General features: G+C 41.3%; 1 protein-coding gene across 1 annotated transcript; it reads left to right on the top strand.

The window, feature by feature from the left end:
- The first annotated feature begins 10,098 nt into the window (after nt 1–10,098).
- LOC143776391 (sulfate transporter-like) lies at nt 10,099–24,224 on the top strand. Its single transcript, XM_077265739.1, has 3 exons — nt 10,099–10,154; nt 21,289–21,888; nt 22,461–24,224. Exons 1-3 carry the CDS (start codon nt 10,146–10,148, stop codon nt 24,060–24,062), a joined length of 2,211 nt encoding a protein of 736 aa, XP_077121854.1. The 5' UTR covers nt 10,099–10,145; the 3' UTR covers nt 24,063–24,224.
- Nucleotides 24,225–27,960: the final 3,736 nt, after the last annotated feature.

The following is a 27,960-nucleotide window of genomic DNA, read 5'->3' as shown; positions in this document are numbered from 1 at the left end:
GAAAAGCCATCCCACCCCTCCACCAGCATGTTAAAGACCACATTGTCCTTTCATTCTGTCAATCTGTGAGTCCAAAGGTACACCTGACAACAGACACATGGAGCGGTAGGCATGGCCACGGAAGGTTACGTGTCCTTTGTGGCGCAATGGGTTAATGTATTGGATGCATGGTCCACACAGGGGACAGCCTGGTAAGTCTGTCTGCAGTCCCTAATTCAAGTTGTCCTCAAATGAATAAATCTGAGCTTCCACCTTCTGGCTCTCATTAAGTGCTGTTTTTTAAAAGATTGTTGGTTCCGGCCTACTAACGGTGTCTGCCCCTGTCTGGTGTTGTCCTCAACTGAATAAAGCTGAGCTTCTACCTTCTGGCTCTCATTAAGTGCTGTTTTTTTAAAAAATTGGTGGTTCCGGCCTACTAACGGTGTCTGCCCCTCCCTGGTGTTGTCCTCAACTGAACAAAGCTGAGCTTCCACCTTCTGGCTCTCTTTAAGTGCTGTGTTTTTAAAAATAGGTGATTATGGGCCTACTAACGGTGTCTGCCCCTGCCTGGTGTTGTCCTCAACTGAATAAAGCTGAGCTTCTACCTTCTGGCTCTGATTAAGCTTTTTTTTTTTTTTAATTGCTGGATGGGGCCTAATACCTCTGTTTGCTGCTCCCTGGTGTTTGTCCTCAACTGAATAAAGCTGAGCTTCTACCTTCTGGCTTTTGGCCTACAGTAGCAAATATTAAACTGCATTTGGCCTATTAGTGTGTTTGGGCCCTTAAAACAGTGTCTGCTGCTCCTGGGTTTGCTACTCCACTCAACAAAGCAATGCCGCCTGTTTAGTCCTGTTACCAATTTTGAACTGCATTTAGCCTACTTTATTCTTTGGCCCTATATCTGTTTCCTCCTCATCCTGCCCATTCCCCAGCCACTGCTAGATGAGTCTGCTGGTACATTGACCTAGACCACTACATTCCCCTTGCACTCTACACAGCCAGAATCTGACCCTGCTGAAAGTAAGGTTCCCCTTCCCGCATGTTATACCACCTTACACAGGGACAAAGAGGAAGGTGCAGATGAAAGTGCAGGTTCCTTCATCAGGTGGGGGGGGCATACTCGTTGGCGACGTCACTGGCACAGGGCCCCTCAGAGTACGCAAAAGTGTCGCTGCTGGTGGGAGGCGCCCCCGCCGTGCAAACACACCGCTGTACTTTGAGGGGCCCTGTGCCAGTGCCAATGCCAACGAGGGGGCCTCCCTGCTTGCTTAGGATCACAGCACTTGCAAACTTGACATACTTACCTCTCACTGCTCCACCGCCGTGACGTAGTCCACGTTTCCTGGGCCCACTAAAAGCTTGAACCAGCCCTACCCTCCACAACTTTTGCAAAATGACCCCCAAGTTCCAATGCCCAACTATTATTATAAAGTTAATTAAGATTGACAAGCTTCAGAAACAAGAGTGGATGTTTTTGGCATTAAAATGGGCACTGTAGGTGTTTTCCTGGCCTCCACTCACTGCCGACTATGCTTCCCCATTGACTTGCATTGGGTTTCGTGTTTCGGTCGATCCCCGACTTTTAGCGATAATCGGCCGACTGCACTCGACTCGACTCTGGACAAAGTCGGGTTTCACAAAACCCGACTCGACCTTAAAAAAATGAAAGTCGCTCAACCCTACTCCTATATGCTACGTGGCCTGTGCTATATACTATGTGGCTGCTATATACATACATGCATATTCTAGAATACCCGATGCGTTAGAATCGGGCCACCATCTAATATATATATATATATATATATATATATATGTAACTATATATATATACATATACATACAGTATATATATATATATATATATATATATATATATATATATATATACATATATATATATATATAATATAACAATTTGAATCAACCCTATTTTTTCTTCCATTATATATATAAAAAAATAAGACAAATGAGATATAAAAATATATAATATAAAATAAAACTATAAAATAAAAATTATAAGCATATATAATATATTATATCAAGATATAAAGTTTATTAACCCATATGGTACACTCCATAACGAGAAAAAAAATGCAAAAATTGAGTTCTTTTTTATTCATCACCATACCTATGAATAAAAACACAATAAAGTGATCAAAATGTTTGTTGTGCAATCAATAAAATTATCAGCTCTTAAAAAAATTTATGGGTGACAAAAAACATGAACAGTTTCCTGGAAAGTGGATTGGTCGCCGTGGGCCAGTTGAATGGCTACCAAGGTCTCCCGATCTGACCCCCTTAGACTTTTATTTTTGGGGTCATCTGAAGGCAATTGTCTATGCTATGAAGATATGAGATGTGCAGCATCTGAAACAACAGATACTAGAAGCCTGTGATAGCATTTCTTCTGCTGTGTTGCTCTCAGTGTGTCAAGAGTGGGAGAAGAGGATTGCATTGACAATCCAACACAATGGGCAGCACTTTGAACCCATTTTATAAGTGGTTATGAACTTGTAAATAACTCATGAAATAATAAAGTTATGTTAAAACCAAGCACACCATTGTTTTTTTTTTTTGTGAAATTCTCAATAAGTTTGATGTGTCACATGACCCTCTTCCCACTGAAAAAAATAAAATTGGATCCAAAGTGACTGACTTCAAAATGGCTGCTATGTTCACCACCCATCTTGAAAAGTTTTCCCTCGTCCATATACTAATGTGCCCCAAACAGGAAGTTGATATCATCAACTATTCCCATTTTACTTAGGTGTATCCATATAAATGACCCACCCTGTACTTTCCAAGCTACAGGGGATCAAGCCGCATGGAGAATAGTTGGACAGGCAGGTCCCTAACTGCTTCTCTTCACCCACTGTCCTGGCGCAACAGGTCTCTCCCTATACATGTACACAAGGAGAGACCTGTTAATCCATGACAGCGTTTGGGAGAAAGCTGCCTGTGACAGGGATGCCACTAGGAATTTCAGGTCCCATGCCGCCAAAATTTTTGGGCCCCCTTGAGGCTCAACCCCTGCTCCGCTTCCACCCTTTGAACATTCTACAGTCCCATCATCCACTATTGGAAAAACTCCCCTTCTGCATCATGTCCTCACCAATCACACATTAACAGTTCACATCTAATACCATATCACAGACATAGCCAGCAGCTTTTGTTTTGGCCAAAAGATTTTTTTAGCCCGGCACCTCCATCACAAGATAGACTCTTTTGGCTGGGCACTACTCTACCCTACCCTATTAAAAATGTCTTAAAATATCCAATACCTTTTTAGGTATATTTTTCTTTAAGGGAATGAGTCACATACATTTTTTAAAATGACCAATAATACCACATGGCCTGACCATATATTATCACCACATAGTGACCGAATAATACCACCTACAAGGCACAAACACTGCCACACCATGACCAGACCACATATTACCACCACATAGTGACCGAATACTACCATACTAATCATTAATAAAAAACACTAAGTGCCATTATACACAGGAGGTCTGTATATACTGTCAGTTTACAGGTAATACAGTGATCACCAGTGACATTATACATAGAAGCTCTGTATATAGTGTCAGTGTACAGGTCATACAGTGATCATCAGTGACAATACACACAGGAGCTCTGTATATAGTGTCAGTTTACAGATAATACAGTGATCATCAGTGACATTATACACAGGAGCTCTGTATATAGTGTTACTGTACAGGTAATGCAGAGATCACCAGTGACATTATACACAGGAGCTCTGTATATAGTGTCACTGTACAGGTAATGTAGAGCTCACCAGTGACATTATACACAGGAGCTTTGTATATAGTGTCAGTGTATAGGAAATGCAGTGATCACCTGGACATTATATACACAAGCTCTGTATATAGTGTCAGTGTACATAAAATACAGTAATCACCTGTGACATTATACACACTAACTCTGTATATAGTGTACAGTAGATAGTGTCAGTCTACAGGTAACACACTGACTTACCAGTGACGTCTCTAGTTGAAGTCCTCCATCTTTACTTTTCTTTTTCATCCAGCGCAGACCGCCATCACATCTTCCAGTCATGACTCGTCTCTGCATAAAAGAACACATAGCTACCTAGAGCCCCGTTTCCAGAGCACATTTTACACTTTTTTGTGTTCTTCTACGCTACACAGCTGAACACAGATGTGTGCACCATTAAAATATAATTAGTTATTATGCAACCAACCATTCCAAATATAAATTATAATCCACTACTGTGTCCCCACTAACTATAAATAGCCACTTTCCCCACCCAATAAATATAGAAAATTAATTAGCACCCATACTCTTTCCCCAATACAATACCAATTACACTTCTGCATCCTCAATGCCCCCACTCTGTACCTCCCTCTCCCCCGAATCATTATACTTAGATGCCTCTTCCATAACCATTCATTATGTCATGTCTTCACTGTCAACTGTTCTACCCCAAATTCAACTCATCACTTACTCTCCCCACCCTCAATTCATCAACATTTACTGTCCGTCACTCTCAATTCATCATCATTTACTGTCCCCATCCCCCAGTATCAATACTTCATCATTTACTCCCCCACCCTCAAAATTCATCATTGTTTGCTCTTCCCTCTGCCCCGAAGTCAGCATTTGCTCTTCCCACGCTCAATTCAATTGCTGTCCCTCATACCCCACCCTCAATTCATCATTTGCAGTCCTCTGTCCCCACTCTCACTTCATAATTTGCAGTCCACCTCCCTGCCTCACTTCATTTGCAGTCCTCCATTCCTCCGCCCACTTCATCATTTGCAGTCCCCCATCCCCCATGCTAACTTCATCATTTGCAGTCCCCCATCCACCTGATCACTTTATCATTTGCAGTGCCCCGTTCCCCATGCTAACTTCATCATTTGCAGTCCACCATTCACCTGATCACTTAATTTGCAGTGCCCCCTCACTACATCATTTGCGCTCCCCGTGCCCCCCTCATTACATCATTTGCAGTCCCCCTCACCCATTTAATTCATTTTACAAAGAAAACAAACACCAAAAAGAGTTTAGACATCTGTCCCTCACGCTAACTTCATCATTTGCAGTCCCCCATCCACCTGATCACTTCATCATTTGCAGTGCCCCGTCCCCCACGCTAACGTCATCATTTGCAGTCTTCCATTCACCTGATCACTTAATTTGCAGTGCCCCCTCACTTCATCATTTGCACTCCCCGTGCCCCCCTCATTACATCATTTGCAGTCTCTCTCCACCCCACTTCATTATTTGCAGTCCCCCTCACCCACTTAATTCATTTTATAAAGAAAAAAATAACAAAACAAGTTTAGACAGCTTTAGAGCTCTAGAAAGCTCCCAGCATCTTAGTGCACAGCACTTTATTACACATTGGGGCCCGGTCAGGAGAAGCACAAGAGGGGGACCCAGATCGGGTCCAAGCCCCCCCTCTGTACTTCTGCTCACTGGGCCCCATACAGCAGTAAGGGATTTAATACCCTGATGGCAGCCCTGTCCAGGGACCCTCCTGTCTAACTTGCTTCCAATGTGGCTCAGTCCCCAGCGGCTTTCAAAGCATGTTTTTTGCTGAAACGCTAATACAAAGTTAAACATACCTAGCTGAGATCATACAGTCAGTGTCTGATACATGTTGCATGTCGAACGGGCAGCATGCACCAGCTGTCAGGTTAACATTAACCCATTCATGACATGCGCCGTACTAGTACTGCGCTGCGGGCACTGTATTTGTGCCAGCCGCAGTACTAATATGGCGCACCGTTCACCGCGTTCTTGCGCTGAGCGCCGCGGTGATCGGGTGCGGGTGTCAGCTGTATATGACAGCTGACACCCCGCAGCAATGCCCACGATCGGCGCTAGCACCGATCCCGGGCATTTAACCCCTCTGATCCCGCTGTCAATATTGACAGCTGCATAGAGGGGGATCGCGCAGGGACAGGGGGTCCCTGCGCTCTCCCAATCCAAGATTGGACCGCGGGACTCCTTCCGGGTCACGAAGTGACGTGGCTAGCCGGCGCTTGCTGAGAGCAGGCGCCGGAAAGCCTCCTGCACTGCGTGTCAGATCACTGATCTGACACAGTGCTATGCACAGTGTCAGATGAGCGATCTGATCTAATATAGTGATGTCCCACGCTGGGACAATGGTAGAAAGTAAAAAAAAAAAAAATCCCCAAATAAAGGAAAAAAAAAAAATCCCAATAAATCCATTTATTTATGTAAATAAAAAAAAAAACAATAAAAGTACACATATTTGGTATCGCCGCGTCCGTAACGACACACTCTATAAAACTGTCACACTAGTTAACCCTTTCAGTGAACACCGCAAAAATAAAAAATAAAAAACAAGGCAAAAAACAACGCTTAATTATCATACAGGCGAACAAAAAGTGGAATAACACGCAATCAAAAAGACGGATATAAATAAACATGGTACCGCTGAAAACATCATCTTGTCCCGCAAAAAATGAGCTGCCATACAGCATCATCAGCAGAAAAATAAAAAAGTTATAGCTCTAAGAATAAAGCGATGCAAAAACAATTATTTTTTTATATAAAATTGTTTTTATTGTGTAAAAGCGCCAAAACATAAAAAAAATGATATAAATGAGGTATCGCTGTAATCGTACTGACCCGTAGAATAAAAGCTGCTTTATCCATTTTACCAAACGCGGAACAGTATAAACACCCCCCTAAAAGAATTTCAGGAATTGCTGTTTTTTGTTCATTCTGCCTCCCAAAAATCGGAATAAAAAGCGATCAAAAAATGTCATGTGCCCGAAAATGGTACCAATAGAAACGTCAATTCGTCCCGCAAAAAAGAAGACCTAACATGACTCTGTGGACCAAAATATGGATAAATTATAGCTCTCAAAATGTGGAGATGCAAAAACTATTTTTTGTAATAAAAAGCGTCTTTTAGTGTGTGACGGCTGCCAATCATAAAAATCCACCAAAAAATGCTATAAAAGTAAATCAAACCCCCCTTCATCACCCCCTTAGTTAGGGAAAAATAATACAATTTTTAAAAATGTATTTATTTCCATTTTCCCATTAGGGTTAGGGTTAGGGCTAGGCTTAGGGCAAGGGTTAGGACTAGGGTTAGGGCTGGGGTTAGGGCTGGGGTTAGGGCTGGGGTTAAGGTTTCAGTTAGAATTGGGGGGTTTCCACTGTTTAGGCACAACAGGGGCTCTCCAAATGCGACATGGCATCCGATCTCAATTCCAGCCAATTCTGCGTTGAAAAACTAAAACAGTGCTCCTTCCTTTCCGAGTTCTCCTGTGCGCCCAAACAGTGGTTCACCCCCACATATGGGGTATCAGTGGTCTCAGGACAAATTGGACAACAACTTTTGGGGTCCAATTTGTTTTGTTACCCTTGGGAAAATAAAAATTTGGGGGCTAAAATATCATTTTCGTGGAAAAATATATATTTTTTATTTTCACAGCTCTGCGTTATAAACTGTAGTGAAACACTTGTTTTTTCAAAGTTCTCACAACACATCTAGATAAGTTCCTTGGGGGGTTTAGTTTCCAATGTGGGGTCACTAGTAGGGGGTTTCTACTGTTTAGGTACATCAGGGGCTCTGCAAATGCAACATGGCACCTGCAGACCAATCCATCTAAGTCTGCATTTCAAACGGCGCTCCTTCCCTTCCGAGCTCTGCCGTGTGCCCAAACAGTGGTTTCCCCCAATATATGGGGTATCAGCGTACTCAGGACAAATTGGACAACAACTTTTCGGGTCCAATTTCTCTTGTTACCCTTGGGAAAAAAAATTGCGGGCTAAAACATCATTTTGTGGAAAGAAAAAATGATTTTTTAAATTTTCACGGCCCTACATTCTAAACTTTAGTGAAACAATTGGGGGTTAAAAGTGCTCACCAGTCACCATACATCTAGATAAGTTCCTTAGGGGGTCTTCTTTCTAAAATGGGGTCACTTGTGGGGGTTTCCACTGTTTAGGCATGTCAGGGGCTCTCCAAACGCGACATGGGTTCCGATCTCAATTCCAGCCAATTTTGCATTGAAAAGTCAAACGGCGCTCCTTCCCTTCTGAGCTCTTCCATGCGCTCAAACAGTGGTTTATCCCAATATATGAAATAACAGCGTACTCAGGACAAATTGCACAACAACTAAAGGGGTCCAATTTATCCTGTTACCCTTGGGAAAATAAAAAATTTGGGTCGAAAAGATCATTTTTTGTGAAAAAAAATATGATTTTTTTTTTTACGGCTCTACATTATAAACCTCTGTGAAGCACTTGGAGGTTCAAAGTGCTCACCACACATCTAGATTAGTTCCTTAGAGGGTCTAATTTCCAAAATGGTGTCACTTGTGGGGGTTTCCACTGTTTAGGCACATCAGGGGCTCTCCAAACGCAACATGGTGTCCAATCTCAATTCCAGCAAATTTTGCATTGAAAAGTCAAATGGCGCTCCTTCCCTTCCGAGCTCTGCCATGTGCTTAAACAATGGTTTACCCCAACATATGAGGTATCGGCATACTCAGGACAAATTGTACAATGACTTTTGTGGTCCAATTTCTCCTGTTACCCTTGGTAAAATAAAACAAATTGGATCATTGACCTACATTTCCTTCAGTTGCGGTGATGCGCCACTGCTGGATGTTCTCATGAACTGCAGCCTGGGAACTTTTTCCCACGCTCCAGGTCATATGAGGACATCTACCAGGGGGCGCATCACCGCGACTGAAGGAAATGTAGGTCAATGACCTACATTTCATTCATTCGCCGGGGAATTACAAGCACAAGCACAGCTGCATTTGCAGGGCTCCTGCTTGTAAATTATTTTAACCCCTTCAGATGGATTACTTCGTGGGACGTGATGGGTCAGCAGAAGGTATGTATATTGTGCGTTTATTGTTTTGCCAAGCGAGGGTCTGCAAATGAATTGAGAGAGCAATAAAATATTACAACAACCGCTGTGTTTATTTCATTAAAATACTTTTAAATCATGTGTGTGTGTGTTTTTTAACCCTTTCATACAATTGGATTAATAATGGATAGGTGTCATAATTGACGCCTCTCCATTATTAACCTGGCTTAATGTCACCTTACAATAGCAAGGTGGCATTAACCCTTCATTACCCCATATCCCACCGCTACACGGGAGTGGGAAGAGAGTGGCCAAGTGCCAGAATAGGCGCATCTTCCAGATATGCCTTTTCTGGGGTGGCTGGGGGCAGATGTTTTTAGCCACGAGGGGGCCAATAACCATGGACCCTCTCCTGGCTATTAATATCTGCCGTCAGTCACTGGCTTTACCACTCTGGCGGAGAAAATTGCGCGGGAGCCCACGCCAATTTTTTCCGCCATTTAACCCTTTATTTTAGCAGCTACAGCGCTGAAATTTTGCACATACACACTACTAACATTAGTAGTGTGGAATATGCAAAAAAAGGGGGATATGAGATGGTTTACTGTATGTAAACCATGTCTCATATCCTGTCGGGTTTAGGCAGGAGAAATGAAAAGCCGGCAATTGAATTATCGACTTTTCACTAACAGCGCTGCGTATTTCTCGCAAGTCACACTGCTAGTCCGTGTGGAATCCGTATTTTTATCGCCCCCATAGACTTTCATTGGCGATTTTTTTGCGCAATACGCTGACAAACGCAGCATGCTGCGATTTTGTACGGCTGTAGAACGCCGTATATTATGGATCCGTAATATACGGCTGATAGGACGAGACCCATTGAGAAGCATTGTGCCGTATGTTATGCGAGTTTTACGCACGTAGTTTCTGCACTCTTACGTCCGTAAAACTTGCATGTGTGATGGCGGCCTCACACCTAAGGTTAATAACACTGATTCACCACAGATGCAAGGTTTTCAATTGCCTATTAAAGGAGTTAGAAGATAGCAAACACTTTTGTTTAGTAGACAATCTACATGGAATTTTATCTTGTTTAACAGAATTGTATTGTTGGCTAAATACTATTTCCACTTTGATGGTCTAAACCTGAATGAACAGCTTTTTTGTTTTTGTGTTGCTTAAGCTGAATAATGATTGGTTCCTTCAATAATAACAATAGAATGCTGATGTATAAATCTGTCATAGAGTCATTCTAGATCATAGGCTTGTCTTACCAATTCTCTCAACTGAACTAGACAGAATTTCCATTTCCATGGAGAAGGTTAGTCACTATTAGGACACAGATTCTTAGGAACAGATTACATAGTAATCTTACTAAGTACATGTCCTGTTCTTCTTTTCATATATATCAACACAATGATATACCCTGTTGGTAATTTACTGCTGATCATTTTACAGCAATTCAAGTCTTGTTCTTAGTGATAAGAGAAAACTGTAGCCCCTAAAGATGTTTTATAACTTTTTATATCAATCGATTATATAACAGACCTTAAATTTTGGTCCACTGTTATAATCTGGTATAAATTGAAATGTGGTTAAATATTTTTTTTTTATAAAGAACTGGCTACATAACAAATCCTGAAGATGCTACCGAGTTGAATATGTAATTTGGTCCCTGGCTGCCCCAGTGGTAACCATTCCATTTAAATGATGCTGCCAGAGATTGACAACAGCATCTAAATGGTTAACAGTAGCGATTGGAACTCAGCTCTGCTCCCTGCTGTTAGAAACAGATGCTCCTTTTACTGTGCATTTATGGTATTATCTTTCAATTTATCATCTTAAAATAATGTATTGCCTCTGGTTTCACATAGGGTAGAATTATTAATCGCTGAATTTATCACTATGTTTTCACAAAGCCAAATAAATTCTGTATATTCCTTCTCCAGATAGGCAAATTTGGAATTTTTTTTTTTTTAACATATGCTGTGTTTTCAGTTGGTTACATAAACAGAATTAATTTATGTGCTGGGGTGACCTGGGCCTTCGATCTCTGGTGTACCTAGGCTCTTGCACAATATGGACCTCAAAAACCGTGCACAAGGCAATCTAATTTAGAGATTTTTTTTAAGATCCAACAGAATTAACGGTTTTATATATCTGTTATTTATCCTCTTTTTTCTAATCTTTTCTGCACTAAATGATTATATAGTTCACTCTATATTAATTATTAAATGGAACCTGTCACCTGTGAAAGCGTTATTTATCGGCAGATAATCGGCAGATAATTATCAGCATCGCAGGATTATTGTCTAATATTGTGCAAATTTATGTTTTAGGTTTGTAGTTTCTATTAAAGTTGTGATAGCATCAGAGATCTTAGCCTTTCTAATCTAGAGCTCAGAATTAGCACACTATTAACCCTATTAACCCCTATTGCTATTTTATTCCATCGATGCTCTGCTGTTTTATTTTGGATAATTTGTCTGTTAGCCTTTTCAAATGGTAAAGCCTTAAATGATAATGCCTTGAACTTATAATGATCATTGTGATGACAATGTTCTTTGGATTTAGAAGCTGGATACTAGAGTTGCATAGATTACACTGGTATACAGTGATTTTGGTGCCAACAATGTCTGAACAGTTTTATATTAAGTTTATGACTTTGGTTTTGCCAGATTGGCTCTTGTTTCTGAGATATTTAATAGATAATTAATTGCAGTACTATTCTGACTTCAAAATGTCATTTTTATAGATTTGTAAGTCTACAAATTGAAATACACATTGAAATGACTGATGAATGGCTGACCCTTGCCTTCTAAACTCAAGCTAATAACCTCTACCTCCCAAAAACTCTCTTTAACTACATTTATCTACCTCTACTCAAAAATGACAGACACTGTGATTTGGATGAAATGGCCACAGCAGCTTTTATTAAATAACATTAACATTTTCAATAAAATATTAATTAACATAATAATTAACCTGAATATTAGGAAAGGGTCTTTTGAAGCAACCACATCAAAAGAAACCTGTCACCATCAGCTAATCCTCTTTGCCCTCAACCTCAATACGCTAATTTGGGGGTCTTCCTTCTGTATGGTGCCCTATACAATTTCCCTCTGAGACCTTAGCCTAGTAGGGACTCTGAGTATTCATTACCATCTGCCAAAGGAGGGAGGGTACCCTCCCAAAACAGAATATCCAGCCTACCTTTTACCATACCACCACTTAGCTTTCCAAATATCCGATCCCGCCATGACATGCATGAATGAAACCTCATGAGTGCATGACCCTCCACACCCTAACTGCCTTTTCCAGGCACTTTCTTAAACCCAGGGCCCATAAATCAATACCTATAGGTGACAAATATGCCCCATCCCAATACAAATGTTCCCTAAAAGGACCTCTAAACCCTGATGCCTTACCAAAACAGCCCCATTCCTACAAAGAAAATGGGATACCTCTCTATTAGTTCTTGCCCGAGCCTATTTCAAATGGTAAGTGGAGTGGCCATGTTTCCATGCAAGCAGGGCGACAATGTCATTTTCACCCACGTGAATCAGAAAAATATACAGAGGCCTGTCAAAACTGGTGTGGAAATGCAATTCAGGCATAAATATGGGACATAACATATCACTGACCCTGATTCACCAAACCGTAGCCTCTTCTCTAGGGAGTTTAAGTTGTCAGTCATCTGGCCTGACATCCACCCTTAACACTCCCCATATCACAAAATAGTGGCTAGAACCCAAACCAGCAGTGAGCAATCTGAAAAAAGAGCAGAATAAGTGCAAAATGTTGCCCAGAATACTATGCAAAGAAATAGTCTGAACTTTTTTTTTTTTCATGACATGTTTGGAAGCACATACAAACGGAATTGCTCCTACTCCCAATGTCAAATTCTATTCACCATGTCAAGAGCCAAACCCCATCTAGATACATCACCGGCCTTCCCTTTTCTGAATGAATGCGACCTAAAATTTAACCCGTCCATTTATTGAAAATGAACACCAACTGAAATTACGACAATGTCAAACCATTCTCATGAACTAATAGAGACCCTGGGTTAACCCCTTTCATATAAGATACTGGGCATTCATTTAGGCCTCCTACTGCTCATAACTCATTTATGCAGCCTCTACCTTCATATTCGATCTTAGACTTTCTTAAAAAACAACGAACTACCCCTGCCTCCCAAATCACGTCCCTATATTGCAGGCTGCCTTGACTACGCTCACTATTACTTACTAACTAGCTAATTCTAAAGGTCCCAAAAAATGATATTGTAAAAGCCAACCAAAACAATACAATTTCGTATCCTGAAGAACAAACTTCTCTCAGTGCCATCAAAAGTTTTCCTAATTACTCAAAAGAGACCGTTTTTCACTAGTTGCTGACAACCTGGCCTTTCCTGTAAACCTTTAGTGCCTTCCTGAACATGAAGTGCTTAGTAATATCCTTCTTTCTGGTTAATTTAAACAAGAATGCTAAGACAGACATGCGATCATTCAAAGCAGATACCAATATTCTGTCCTTACTCACCTGTCCTATCCTATGCAACAGCAACCTCACTCTTTCATCAACCGAAGGATACACACCCTTCTCTGCCTCCAATCGCTGACAAAAACCCCCACACTGTCATATATTTAGCAAACGTGCCCAGATCCACTGACTCCTTGACCAATCTCAATGCTGATCCAATACCAGGTCCAATAGTTCTTGAGGCCACACGGTTCCTTGCTTATCTAAGCCAGGTGCCAGCTGTCAAAACCGACCCCACTGAAAACAAGTGAGAGCATCTGCTAAGGAATTTGTGACCCTGGGTACATAAGATGCACGCAACCATACATTCATCTCCAGACAGCGTAAAACTAAATGCCTGCATTAGGCTCACCACCCTGGGAGATTGAACTTATTAATTGTTAGTACGCTGCACAATAGCCATGTTGTCACATAAAAATCTATCTTTCTTATTCCTCAAACACTCTCCCCAAATCTTGACTGCAACCACTATAGGGAATAATTTCAAGATGGTCAAGTTCCTTTTCAGTCAATTCTGTTTCCAAACCTAAGGCCATTATCTTGTGCACTATTTTCCACTGAAATATGCACAGAAACCCTGTGAAACCGCCGTTACCAACTCCAAATCAACATGGGAAATCAGATCATACATCCACCCCAAAGAACCATTATAATCCCTTATACATTGCGCCCACATGCGTAAATCAGCTTTCTGGCCAACATTCAAGCAGATAAAATGCATTGGGCAGCTTTTTCCTAAAAGAAAAAATGGTCTCATCGGTAATACCCTTCAGGCAACATTCAACTTGCCTAACAACAATTGTAAATAGTACAAACGGATCTTTTTAGACCTAAGAGCCTTCTGAATACAAACCTGTAAATCATCTAGCTTGAGCATTGGAAGACTGCATTCCATCAACATGGAGTCCAATTCAATATCCAAAAAACTTAGACTCATCGTCGGGCCTACAGTTTTGTCTAGGACCAGAGGTATACCGAAATCTTTAGAAACCTACTCCACTGTCTGCAACAGTACAGGACAAATCAGAGACAGAGTTGGAACAATTCATAGAAATTCATCCAAATAATGTCTGACCAATTCTAAACCTGAATTCTGTTTCACAACCTAACCTTCTAAGGATGAACTAAATTTCTCAAAATACGCAAATGAGATACAACATCCCATAAGCAAATAACAGTCAACATACTGTAAATTTTTTCTTCCCAATAGCAGCCCAACAAGCAAAAACTCTGACCTATTCAATCACCCTATCGAAAGAGACATATGATGCCGAAACCAAATTGGGGTTAATCCCATCATTTACCGATGACCCTTCCGTGTATGACAACTTATGAATTATTCAGAACTTATTGGGCTTTTTTTTGGCACCAAACCTAGTGGAGAAATCCTCAACTGGGGTAATGGGCAATCCGTGAATAGCCCCACCACCCTTCCTAACTCCACTTCTTATGCCAACTTCTCGCAAACAACTTCTGGACGAACTAATATGGATTTCAAATTACGGGCTGGAGTGGAAATATGCTCAACAATGGAGAGGATTTTGAAACCGCAGCAATAACAGTCCCATAAGAAAGCAGCCCCTTCTTTATCAAAATATCTATTTAGGTGTGGTTCCATCCTCTCCTCTCTCAATAGTGTCGTCCCTCTTACTCGCAGTTTCTCCAAGTTTTCCTTTTTCTTTCTTAAAACACATGAAATAACTATGAGATCCCCTCATCCTGAGCACTCATGCTTTAACCAACATGATTTTCCAAAATTACACTCTCTTTCATTAAAATGCCAGCACAGCCCCTTCTGGGTGTTTGCTGAAGATTCCCCTGCGTTAGCGGCATCTCCAGAAACCCCGGGAAAAGTCTGTGACCCGGCTCGCGGCACTGTTATCAGCTCTATCCACAAAGTAATTTCTTTATGTTCTCATTGCAAAGAAGGACTGACCACTTTTCTCTGCCTAAATTGCTCATCATATCATAACCAACCTAACCAACCCACACCTCCGTACGTGCAATAAAACCATAAAGGCCCAAACAATTTTCTGGCACCCTTTTACCAAATACTCTAGCCAAAATTGTGAAAGCCTGTAGCCAATTGGCAAAAGTCAGAGGGATCAAACTATATCTCTTACTCACTCCTATCTTCCTACTCATTCTTTTTACTCTAATCTGGCTTCAAGCTGTCTATGTTAAACTTTTCAAGTGGCAATAACGAAAAAATCTCTACATACTCATCCTTCCAAATTTTTGCCTTTGTCTCTTGCATCAAATGGGCCCCTAATGGCCCATCACAGCAAACATACACTCACTGGCCACTTTATTAGGTACACCTGTCCAACTTCTTGTTAACACTTAATTTCTAATCAGCCAATCACATGGCGGCAACTCAGTGCATTTAGGCATGTAGACATGGTCAAGACAATCTCCTGCAGTTCAAACCGAGCATCAGTATGGGGAAGAAAGGTGATTTGAGTGCCTTTGAACGTGGCATGGTTGTTGGTGCCAGAAGGGCTGGTCTGAGTATTTCAGAAACTGCTGATCTACTGGGATTTTCACGCACAACCATCTCTAGGGTTTACAGAGAATGGTCCGAAAAAGAAAAAAAATCCAGTGAGCGGCAGTTCTGTGGGCGGAAATGCCTTGTTGATGCCAGAGGTCAGAGGAGAATGGGCAGACTGGTTCGAGCTGATAGAAAGGCAACAGTGACTCAAATCGCCACCCGTTACAACCAAGGTAGGCCTAAGAGCATCTCTGAACGCACAGTGCATCGAACTTTGAGGCAGATGGGCTACAGCAGCAGAAGACCACACCGGGTACCACTCCTTTCAGCTAAGAACAGGAAACTGAGGCTACAATTTGTACAAGCTCATCGAAATTGGACAGTAGAAGATTGGAAAAACGTTGCTTGGTTTGATGAGTCTCGATTTCTGCTGCGACATACGGATGGTAGGGTCAGAATTTGGCGTAAACAACATGAAAGCATGGATCCATCCTGCCTTGTATGGAGCATCTTTGGGATGTGCAGCCGACAAATCTGCGGCAACTGTGTGATGCCATCATGTCAATATGGACCAAAATCTCTGAGGAATGCTTCCAGCACCTTGTTGAATCTATGCCACGAAGAATTGAGGCAGTTCTGAAGGCAAAAGGGGGTCCAACCCGTTACTAGCATGGTGTACCTAATAAAGTGGCCGGTGAGTGTATACCTGCCCTTGTGCTCTGTCATCCATCCGTACTAGATCCACAGTTGTCGAATCTGACTCTGCAGGGGTACTCCCCTTTGTCACCACTGCAGACTGGGCATCACTTGGGCCCTCTACCACAATCAGCATTAGCTATGTAGCACCTCTGGACCTACTTCCTTGCCATACAGACACCGAGCTTAACTCAGTTGGGAAAATCAGCTCTTTCTATACCAGCAGCAGTTGTGATACATCATTCTCTCCAGCACAATATTCAACCCCATTACCATCAGCCACAGCCTGACACCTCATTTCCACATTCCCACTACAAAACTCAGATGTACAGTGTCAACATTTCTTACCAGGCTGACTGCAACATACTCCCAGAACAGCCATACATATATCCCCTGATGCTCCCAACCCGTGTCTTCATCAGATGGCGCTACTCCTTCTTTCTCCAAACTATCATCCAAATATCCAGCAGCCTATATCCCTCATGCTGCATCATCACTGAGGTGCCCTGTGGATGGGAATAGCTCTTCAGATGCATACTTGCAGCCAGCAATCCTTTGGAAGCCATGTTCCTCTCCTTCTCCTTGTCGTCCTCGTCTGAAAGACGGTGTTCTGTTTCGTCCCTGCCTGCCATCTCCTGCCGGTGCAGATGCCCTGGTTCCTGTCCTGTCTCTGATGCTGCCATGTCTCGTATCAAGGGCAGCCCAGATCTCCCAGTCTAAAACGCGACCAGAAGATCTGGACGCCTACACTGATGGTGTTGCCTTGTTCCCGCACGATGATGTCAGTTTCTCCGCTAGTAGGAATGTGACTGGCTTGACACGCGATGACGTCAGCATGCTCCTGCGACCACTAACCAATGGTGCAGCTCTTTCATGTGGATTCCTCCCAGTATGCTGAGTCACCTGCTGGCTTGGACAACTCACCTCAGCCACAGGAGTATACTATGTGGGCCTCCTCTGGTTTCGCCACACCATCAATACTCAACTTCTTAGGAGGCCAGGACCTCCTGAAGCAATTGGGAGGAGCTGGTAATGCACCTGTCTCACCAACTCCTATACTTAATGTCCGCAGCTGTTCCTGCAGCCAGCTCAGGCCTTTTTGTTGAGCTAAAGCCTTAACACTTTCCAGAAGAGCCTCTATCTGAAGCTGAGATGTTATCGAGTCACCCACCAGGGCCTTGGGGTACTCGGTACCGAGTGCACTTAAAGGGGATGTCACGGTGGCTGCGACCTGGTCCATGGCCCTGGGCGCTCACTTAAAAGGGGGATAGGTCTTTAAAGGGAATTTGGTAATAAAGAGTTTGTTCATGATGCCACCTGTGGTGTTCGGTCAGTAGGGACTGACGCTGCTTAAAGGGATCCTCTGGGGTGATGTTGTTGCAGCAAGATGGTGACACTTCCCACAGGTCCACAGGGCTTCCAAGGTGTATGGCAAGGATGGTGTATGCCGACAAATAAGTGGAGGACACAGAGTGGTAAAGTCTTTACCTGATTTACTGGCAGAAGCAGTCCACAGTCCAGGATACCAGGCACGGGTAGTGATGTGGTCCAGCCGGCTTAGAGGCAAAGGTGATCCCTCTCCCAGGTGAGGTCCGTAAGCCTTCCTATTCGCGCTAGTATGCGAGGTCCCTGCTGCCTACAGCTTGCTGGCAAAATCCTCTCCTTCCTGTCCTGAGACAGGTACCCATATGATGGGCAGCTTGAGCCGTTTCACAGGGTCTCTATCACAACCCGCTCTTAACCTCCAGGCGTGGTGTGGGCAAATCACATACAGTTCTAAGCCCTCCAGTTCTGCTACGTGTCCTAGAGTACTCAAAATCCCCGGGCTCCTGGTGCCCGGTTTCTGCGCTTCAGCTCTGAGGGTGCCCGGTCACAGTTCCCCTCTGAGCCCTTTTCCACTTCTTTGCTCCTTCCCTCAATTTCTCCACTACATTCAACAACCTCTTGGGTTCTCGTCCTTCCTTGGAGCTGCAGCTCAGTCCTGGCTGCATGGCTCCGTAGTCTGCACTCTGTTCCAGACTTCCTTCTCTCTCAGTGTCTCTCTCCAACTGAACTAACTCCTCCTCTAGACCAGAATACTTAAAGCTGAGGGAAGCTCCCCTGAATATAGGTCCTGAGCTCCCCCTTCTGGCCTGGATTCAGAATGTGTTGTGCGTAGGTGCTTACCAGGTGAAGGGAACTCCCCTTGCCTCCAAGCATGATATTACCCTCCCTGAAAGGAAGGTAATATCACTGTAACAACTGGTCAACTGGGGTGTTACATTATCTGATGGTGACCTGTCAATGGACTGACCCAGGACCACCCAAGCAAGTACACCAGAAGTACAGTGACTATTCAGGTATTGCCATGTCCCCTAAACTGCACACCTAATGTGTGACCCTTCCTCTAATTTGAAATTGTCCCTGCATTCAGTCTAATGAAAAAATGCCATCTAAGAATATCTGTCACCCCTAACATCAAATACCTGATTACTATCTGAGTTCTCTGGCATACATCCCAGTCATGGATCCCTTCCTTTAAGACCCTTTGGGTCGCAGTCCGGGCCATTGCTTTACCTAAGACACTGTCAAAGAGTCAAAAAGACCAAAAGCTATTGCTATTCCCTTGCTATCACACAAGTTGCATTGGGAGAATACATTATGTTTGTGGATGAATTATCTAAAAAAATCTTAACCAATTCAGCAAAATTAATCAGATTTTCTAATTCAGCACTCTGAAAATACCCTAAATCCATAAAAAAAAACCCTTGGTACCTGAAACAAATTGTTTTATATATCTGTGTTACCATTACAAAGCATAAACCCAGGCAGGGTTGCCAATGTGAATTTTTTTTGCAGACACACTGAAAAACCATAATAAATCATTATGATTTTTAGTGATAAGTGTCTACAGCCCATAATCTTGATATGAAGACATGAGCTGCATTCACGGGGAGCTGTAGAATGGTAATAATTACAGTCAAAATAATCTGTGTAACTTTCTTCAACTTCAATCACAGATGCCTTACATTTTTTTTTTACGGAGTGACCATTTTTTACAGACTGTCATTCAATTTCTAGATGGTTGGCAACCGTGGCTCCAGGTCCCAGATAAAACTCTTACACCTGTAGCCCCGTGACCCTGATCATTGGCTAATCTGTCATTTTGATAGAAGTCTCCAGGCTCTTTCCAAATAAACGATATGTGGTGAAATCAGGATAGGGCATTATGAATTTATATTATCTTTATGGGAAATGAGCTCTTCCATAGGAGTCTAGCAGCAGCTTTCAGTGTACCAATGGTGTGTTGGATCTGAAGAAGTCTTTACAGCTTCTTAAACATATGATTATTAGACTGTTAGGTTACTGATGTTTTATTTTACAATCGTCTTTCATTTAACTCCAATAGATCTCACTTTAGATAAGACAATCTTTGAAGTATGTAGACTACAGAAATGCTGGTGTTTCTAGTATTATAAACACAGTTTACACTAAACACATGACAACAAGCCCTCAAACGATGCTCAATTCTGGACATAAACCTCAGTAGAAAAGTTGCCAAACAACAGTGGAATAGTATGTGCTGCCTAATATTTTATTTTTCAGTTTTATCTAGTGAACTGTTTAGCATGAACTGAAATGCAAAACACACAGAAAATGTCATCTATTAATTTTGAAAATAAGTAAACTTCAAAAGAAAACTTCTAGTTTTCCATTTAAGATATTCTCTGCCGCATACTGACAACCTGTAGGCAGATATTAATGTGAACTAAACGTGTATTTACACTGGCCACCAACCCCATGATTTATGTGGCCACCAATTGGCTTTATGCAAGCCTATCGACTCATTTACTAGGCCGCTTAGATAGGCTGAGCGCACTCAATCACACAGAATGATCATTAATAAGATCTAGCTATAAACAGTATACAGAATATATTTGTTTTCGACAGCACTTATTATTTGAATAGGATGATGTGCTACCGAGAACGAAGATTTTTAAGGTTGCTTACAAATCATTCCACCCAACAAATTAGCAGTTTGCTCATTTGGTGGATGATTAATAGTCTGTAACTTACCAACATTTGTATGCACAGTCAATCATTGCATTAAAAGAACATTCCAGTCTCAAATATTTTTCAACTGGATGGGTAATAAATGCTAGATTCTTGCTTGTGGACCATTGGGTGCCACATCAATTGTCAGAACAGGGCTCCAAGTTTCTCAGTTCCCCATAGCTGCAAGGCCGTAGCAAAGAGAAATTAATGTAGCAGAGGTCAAACTTGCTACCTGCCACCCCATTCAGATTCTATGCTGTGACCATGATGAAAACAATCAACTGATTTTCTCCCCCAATGTTCCCTTGAGGACCACAGTATTGGGATTATGCACAGTGGGCATGGAAAAAGCTGATGGACAGGACCAGGTATTTTTAGAACAAGTGCAGAAGTAAAACCTGGAATACTTATATATTACAAAGTGACAAAAATATGCCCCCAACACTTTTGTGGTGAAATCCTTCAGGGAAAAGAATAGTTAAAATGAAAAGTGGCCTATATACTGGACTTACTATGCAAATAGTAGAAATAAAAGCATGTGCCCTTTTCTTTAGACAACCAAAATTAGTGACAGAATATTACAATCTTCAGTATATTAATAATATATTATTAAATTATATATGTCATATGGTGCTTCTGTATTTTCATGGGTATTTCCACATCTGCTATTATATATTTTTTACCTTAGCCTGAAGATCTTGAGGACTCTGGGAATGATTTTCCTGATGAAAATGAGCATAAAGATTCACGCTCCTTTCAATACATGCATGTAAAGCTTGAAGAACATACTCTACCAGAACTTAGCACTAAGGAACTCATCACGGAGAAAACAAGAAAATACTGTGAAAGTGGCCCAAAAGTGGTTGCCAACTTTTTTCTAACACTTTTTCCTGTTTTCCAATGGTTTCCACGTTATAAGATTAAGAAATACCTACCGGGTGACATTACATCTGGCATTATTGTAGGCATTGTCACCATTCCACAGTCAATTGCTTATGCTCTGTTGGCCAACCAAGACCCAATCTACGGATTATACACCAACTTCTTCTGCTGCATTATCTATTTCTTCATGGCAACTTCCCGTCATAATTGTGTTGGAACATATGGAGTGCTGTGTTTGATGGTAGGAGAGTCTGTGAACAAACAACTAAAAGCTGCAGGGTACATTACAGATGGGACTACCTCAACAGTGGTAAACTCAACACTCATCAATGGAACTATATGTGATAAAAGCTGTTATGCCATTACTGTGGCCACATCTTTAACTTTCATTGTTGGAGTCTATCAGGTAAGTAGACATTTGAAAAAGAACAGAGAAAAAACTCCAAGTCAAGGAATGGGCTTATTCTATAATACTAAGGGTATGTGCACACGCTGCGGATTTTGCTGCGGATGTGAAGCGTTTCTGCAGCTGCGGATCCGCAGCAGTTTCCCATGCCTTCACAGTACAATGTAAACCTATGGGAAACGAAATCCGCAGTGCACATGCTGTGGAAAAAACCGTGCGGAAACGCAGCGGTTTACATTCCGCAGCATGTCAATTCTTTGTGCGGATTCCGCTGCGGTTTTACACCTGCTCCAATAGAAAACTGCAGATGTAAAACCGCAGTAGAATCAGAAATAGAAACCGCTATAAATCCGCAGTAAAAACCGCAGTGATTTATCAAATGCGCTGCGGAAAAATCCACAGCCCTCACAGATAATTGTGCACATACCCTAATAATACTATGATCAATGATCTACAAAAAATGTGATTACAATGCAAATATTAATTTCATGACTTATAATTTACTAAATACATGTTTATTAATTCAATATTACACTAAATATTTATGAATTTTATTTTTATTTCTTTTGCAGATCCTATTGGGAATATTTCAATTGGGATTCATCTCCATGTATTTGTCAGAGCCCTTGCTGAGTGGTTTTGTTACAGGGTCATCCCTTACTATTCTGACTTCTCAGATGAAGTATCTCCTCGGTTTAAAGCTTCCTAGTCGGAACGGAGCAGGAGCACTGGTTATGACTTGGATCGACATCTTTACATATATAAAAAATACCAATATATGCGACTTAGTAACTAGTATAATTGCAATAATCACTATTGTACCTGTCAAAGAAATTAATGATAGATTCAAAAGTAAGATGAAAATCCCATTTCCAGTAGAATTAATTGTCATCATTGTAGCCACATTGGTTTCCCATTACTTTAACTTTAATACTAAATATAAGTCCTCAATATGTGGATCCATTCCTACTGGTTTCCAAACTCCCAAAGCCCCAAACTGGAGTCTTATTCCAAGTATTGCTGCTGATGCAGTCCCTATTGCGATAATTGGGTTTGCCATGACAGTATCCCTTGCTGAAATATTTGCCAAAAAGCATGGGTACACAATAAGCACCAATCAGGAGATGATAGCTATTGGTATGTGCAATCTGATTCCATCTTTTTTCTCCTGTTTCAGCAGCTGTGCCGCCCTTGCTAAAAGTCTTCTAAGAGAATCTACAGGTGCAAATACACAACTCACTGGCATAATCAGCTCTGCTGTACTGCTGCTTGTACTTCTTGCTATTGCTCCTTTATTTTATTCATTACAAAATAGTATTTTAGGGGTCATCACTATTTGCAGTCTCAGGGGAGCACTAAGAAAATTTGCAGATACTCCAAAAATGTGGCGGATAAGTAAAATTGACACAGTGGTTTGGTGGGTTAGCATGCTAGCATCTTCTTTAGTCTCCACTGAAATTGGGCTACTGGTCGCAGTTTGTTTCTCTATTCTCTGTGTGATCTTTCGTACGCAAAGGCCAAGAGCCACTTTATTAGGTAAGGTCAGTGGCACAGAGATTTATGAGGACCAGTTCACCTACAAGGAGCTGAACACTATTCCTTACGTTAAAATATTCCGCTTTGATGCCTCGCTATACTATGCCAACAAAGACTATTTCAGAAATTCTCTATACAGCAAGACTGGTATTAACCCAGCTTTAGTGGCCGCACTGCAAAGGAAGGCCAAAAAGGAAGAGGAAGCAGCATCAAGAGTGACAAGTAACAGGTTCATAGCCAGGTTTAATTTGATTAAAACTGTACAGAAACCTCAGACAGATTCTAAAACCTCAGTCCCCCAACTTGATATTCACTCACTTTTAATTGATTGTGGAGCCATGCAATTCATAGACACTGTTGGCCTGGGCCTTCTCAAAGAGATCCGTAATGATTATGAGGAGATTGGCGTTGAAGTGTTCCTTGTAAACTGCAACCCATCGGTGCGCCGATCCCTTCATGATGGGGGATATTTCGTCAACACAAGCGGTGATGTAGAGTTGCTGACTTTTCATAGTGTGCATGATGCTGTAACATTTGCTGAAAGAAAGTTTCGTGAAAAACAGAAAGAAATTCAGTTGAGAGACAATGCTTTCTCTTTTGACCCAGCTCAAGCCATTAGCGATGACCTTAGAAATTAGTGAAGGCTAAAAAAAGATATATGGACAATTCCTTCAGCATAAAAATGTCATGGATAACTCAGGAAAGATATATATCTTGGTACTGTGTTAGCCAGTAGATAGAAAAATATTTAGAATTGAGAGTCCTCAGTGGTTGATACCTTTTAATGGCTAACTGAAAAGATGGTAACAAATTGCAAGCTTTCGAGACTACACAGGTCTAGTTCTTCAGAATTTATTTTAGTCTTTGCCTGATGAAGAGACATGTGTAGTCTCGAAAGCTTGCAATTTGTTACCATCTTTTCAGTTAGTCTTTAAAAGGTATCAACCACTGAGGACTCTCAATTCTAAATAGATAACTCAGTAACTTATACTTTTCTATATTCATATTAGGCTTGTTATGTTCACCTACAGCTACGATGGGGCCGTTTCATTATGTCTTGTGCTGTGTCAAATATTGAGCAAGATCATCGTCAAAAATATAGATTTACATTTTTTTTCTTCCAGCCACCACCCCTTTAGGACAGGTAGCAGCTGAGAGATTTCTAAAATGTAATACTTACCATGAAACATATTAATTCCAGAAATGTAAAAGTTCACTTTGGCTTTCTGGGTTTACTGAAAGAAATGTAAAAGTTATTTCTGAAATAGTGAGACAATAAGGAGCCTCAAGCTTAAAAAAAACCAAGTAGGTCCAAAATGTTAAGGTTAAAATGTAATTTTTTCTTAAAGTAGGTTTAAGACTCTGTGCTAATTATTGTATCATATATTTTATAGGCTAAGGGCTGATTTTGTTTTTAATACAGAGTTCCAGATCACCTATTTCTCTTCATAAAGGCATATATTTACTCATTTCCGCATTGAAGGTGAGGGGTGCTGATGACATTACGACACCGCACACCTTAAGAGACGTGAGCACGATCATCAAGAACCATGCACATGTCCAAGATTAATGAACAGTTGTATAAGTAAGGGTAGGGTGAACTATCTATCGACATAAATCATGAACATAATGAGTATGAGGGTGCTACATCATGGATAGGAAGGCAATATCAAAGAGAGGGAAGAAGCTACACCACATGCTGCTTCCTTATGGTGTTTTCATGATCCTTCATTGCTTTATTCTATCCATGCATATGGTAACATACTAAGTAGATTGTTGATGTACACATTTTGTATCATTTTGTATTATTTTCGTGACGCGGTACCATGGTTATTATTCCTAGGTCATGAAACATACCGTTGATTTGGGTGGCTATTAGCCATATGGGACCTGACCATATGTCATATTTCCATGCCAGATTATTTCAGCTATTTTCCCAGATCCTTAGCATGGGTCACACATGTACTTTGATTGCATATTGATCTGACTTTATTTGTTAACATCATCAATCTTAGTGTCATTCTGTTTATGCAATTTGCACGGTAGCTAACATCATCTACTGTACTCAAATAGTGTATTAGCATCTACGTACGGTTCTTTTATTATTGTGCATTCAGGATCGCGGCTATTTTACAGTTTTTGTGGTTTTAAATGATTTTATGATTTCTTTGTTTTTTACATTTGTGTTAATAAAGCATACTTTCATTGATTATCCAGGTGTACACATCTTATATGTATCAGCCTTTTCTTCCCTATCTAAGTTAATGAACGGGGCATGATCACAATTGGTGATTAGCTAATTTGTTGGGAAATCGATCGCCAAACATAAATTCGGCACGAATATGGCACATTCGGATTCGAAGTCGGAAGCACAAGCAAAATTTTATAAAATCGAAAAAATAGGTTATATTCAGTAAAAAGCGCGGGAAAATATTTGCGCTGCCACAAAAGTATTTTTAGCACTTTAGCAGCAATAATGGTGGTGTATCATGAGCGTTTGGCATGTGCTTGATGAGGGGAGGGGGTTTGTACAGCTCAGAGGCACCGAGTTCATGTAAACAGTATTTTTTTTCTCCTAACTTTATGTGTGCACATTGCGGCTAGCCAATCAGAGAGCAGGAAGCATCCACAATGTACTGACACAACAACGTGTGTCATTGGCTGCTGAAATCACATGTCCCTCTCTATATAAAGGGGAGACATCTTGTTTTAGAGACATTTTGACAATGTATCAGCACAGAGTCTGCTCTTTACACTGGCACTGTTAACAGCAGGATTTTAGGTAGTTAGCAAGGCGGTTGTATATCAGTCAAATAGTGTAGCTAGCTACTGTCTAGTGTTGCTGTAACTTTGACCTTCCAAGCATTTTTTTTGTTTTGCCATTACTGAGGTCCACAGACAAAGCCAGCAGGGCACATGCAAGTGTGTTTTGCACTGCTTCTATTGTGCTCCATGCACAAGTATAGCATTCTAAATATTATTTTTTCACTAGCTAAATGGGAATCAGCATGCCATATCCCACCTTGTCACTTAATGCGATGGTGACATTGTTCTGTGGTTTGAGCTATTGTGCATGATGAAATATTGTTTTGGGGTGGTTGCTAGCATGATTCACAATGCCATATCTCACCTTGTTATTTAGTGGTAGTGAAATTCTGCAGTGTGCATAGCTCATGCACATTAAAAATAAATATATAATTTTTTCTTTTGCTAAATATCATACAGCCTGCCGTATTTCACGTTGTCACTTTGTGGCGGTGATTTAAAACTGTCTGCAGACCTAACGCACATTAAAAAATATTTTTTTTCTGTTGCAAAATGTGATACATCCCGCCGTATCCAACATTGTCATTTTCAGGTGGTGATATGAAGCTGTCTGCAGACCTCATGCACATAACAAAAAAGAAAATATTTTTTTTGTTGCTAAATGTGATATAGCCCGCTGTAGCCCATGTTGTAATTTTGTGGCGGTGATATGAAGCTGTCTGGAGACCAAAGACACATTAAAAAAACAAAATTATTATTTTTTTCTGTTGCAAAACAGGATACAGCCTACAGCATACATACCCACGTTGTCATTTTGTGGCAGTGATATTATTATTATTATTATTATTATTATTATTAATTATTGTTATAGCGCCATTTATTCCATGGCACTTTACATGTGAGGAGGGGTATACATAATAAAAACAAGTACAATAATGTTATACAATACAGGTCACGACTGGTACAGGAGGAGAGAGGACCCTGCCCGCGAAGGCTCACAATCTACAAGGGATGGGTGAGAATACAGTAGGTGAGGGTAGAGCTGGTCATGCAGCGGTTTGGTTGATCGGTGGTTACTGCAGGTTGTAGGCTTGTCGGAAGAGGTGAGTCTTCAGATTCTTTTTGAAGATTTTGATGGTAGGCGAGAGTCTGATGTGTTGTGGTAGAGGGTTCCAGAGTAGGGGTGATACGCGAGAGAAATCTTGTATACGATTGTGGGAAGAGGAGATAAGAGGGGAGTTGTTATGATCCGGTGGTAGGATCTCCGAACTGACCTGACACATATAACCAGAATAGTAGGACAAGTTCTGGGGATGTGGAAGCTATACTGACCGCAATCCTGATCCTATCCACACACACTAAAGGTAGCCGTGGAGCGTTACCTGAAAACCTAGACGCCTCTTCACAGCCTGAGAAACTGACTACCCCTAGAGAGAAAGCAAATACCTCACTTGCCTCAGAGAAATAACCCCAAAGTTTTAGATAGCCCCCCACAAATAATAACGGTGAGTTAAGGGGAAAATACAAACGTAGAAATGAAAACAGGTTTAGCAAATGAGGCCCGCTACCACTAGATAGACAGAAAATAGATAGGAGTCTGTGCGGTCAGTACAAAAACTATCAAAAATAAACCACGCAGAGAATACAAGAACCCCCACACCGACTCACGATGTGAGGGGCGTACTCTGCACCCCAGAACTAACCAGCAAGCGAAAAATCACATAAAAGCAAGCTGGACTGAACTCATCATATATTGAGAAACGTTTTCAA

The sequence above is a fragment of the Ranitomeya variabilis genome, chromosome 5 (genome assembly GCF_051348905.1).
Source record: "Ranitomeya variabilis isolate aRanVar5 chromosome 5, aRanVar5.hap1, whole genome shotgun sequence".
Taxonomy (NCBI): Eukaryota; Metazoa; Chordata; class Amphibia; order Anura; family Dendrobatidae; genus Ranitomeya; species Ranitomeya variabilis.
The sequence above is the reverse complement of the archived record's forward strand: the minus strand, read 5'-3'. Positions and strand labels throughout refer to the sequence as shown.

Bases quoted from the DNA above. Each gene is read 5' to 3' on its own strand.
- LOC143776391 (XM_077265739.1), top strand. The intron at 21,889-22,460 runs GTAAGTAGACAT...TTTCTTTTGCAG, and splicing joins TCATTGTTGGAGTCTATCAG to ATCCTATTGGGAATATTTCA.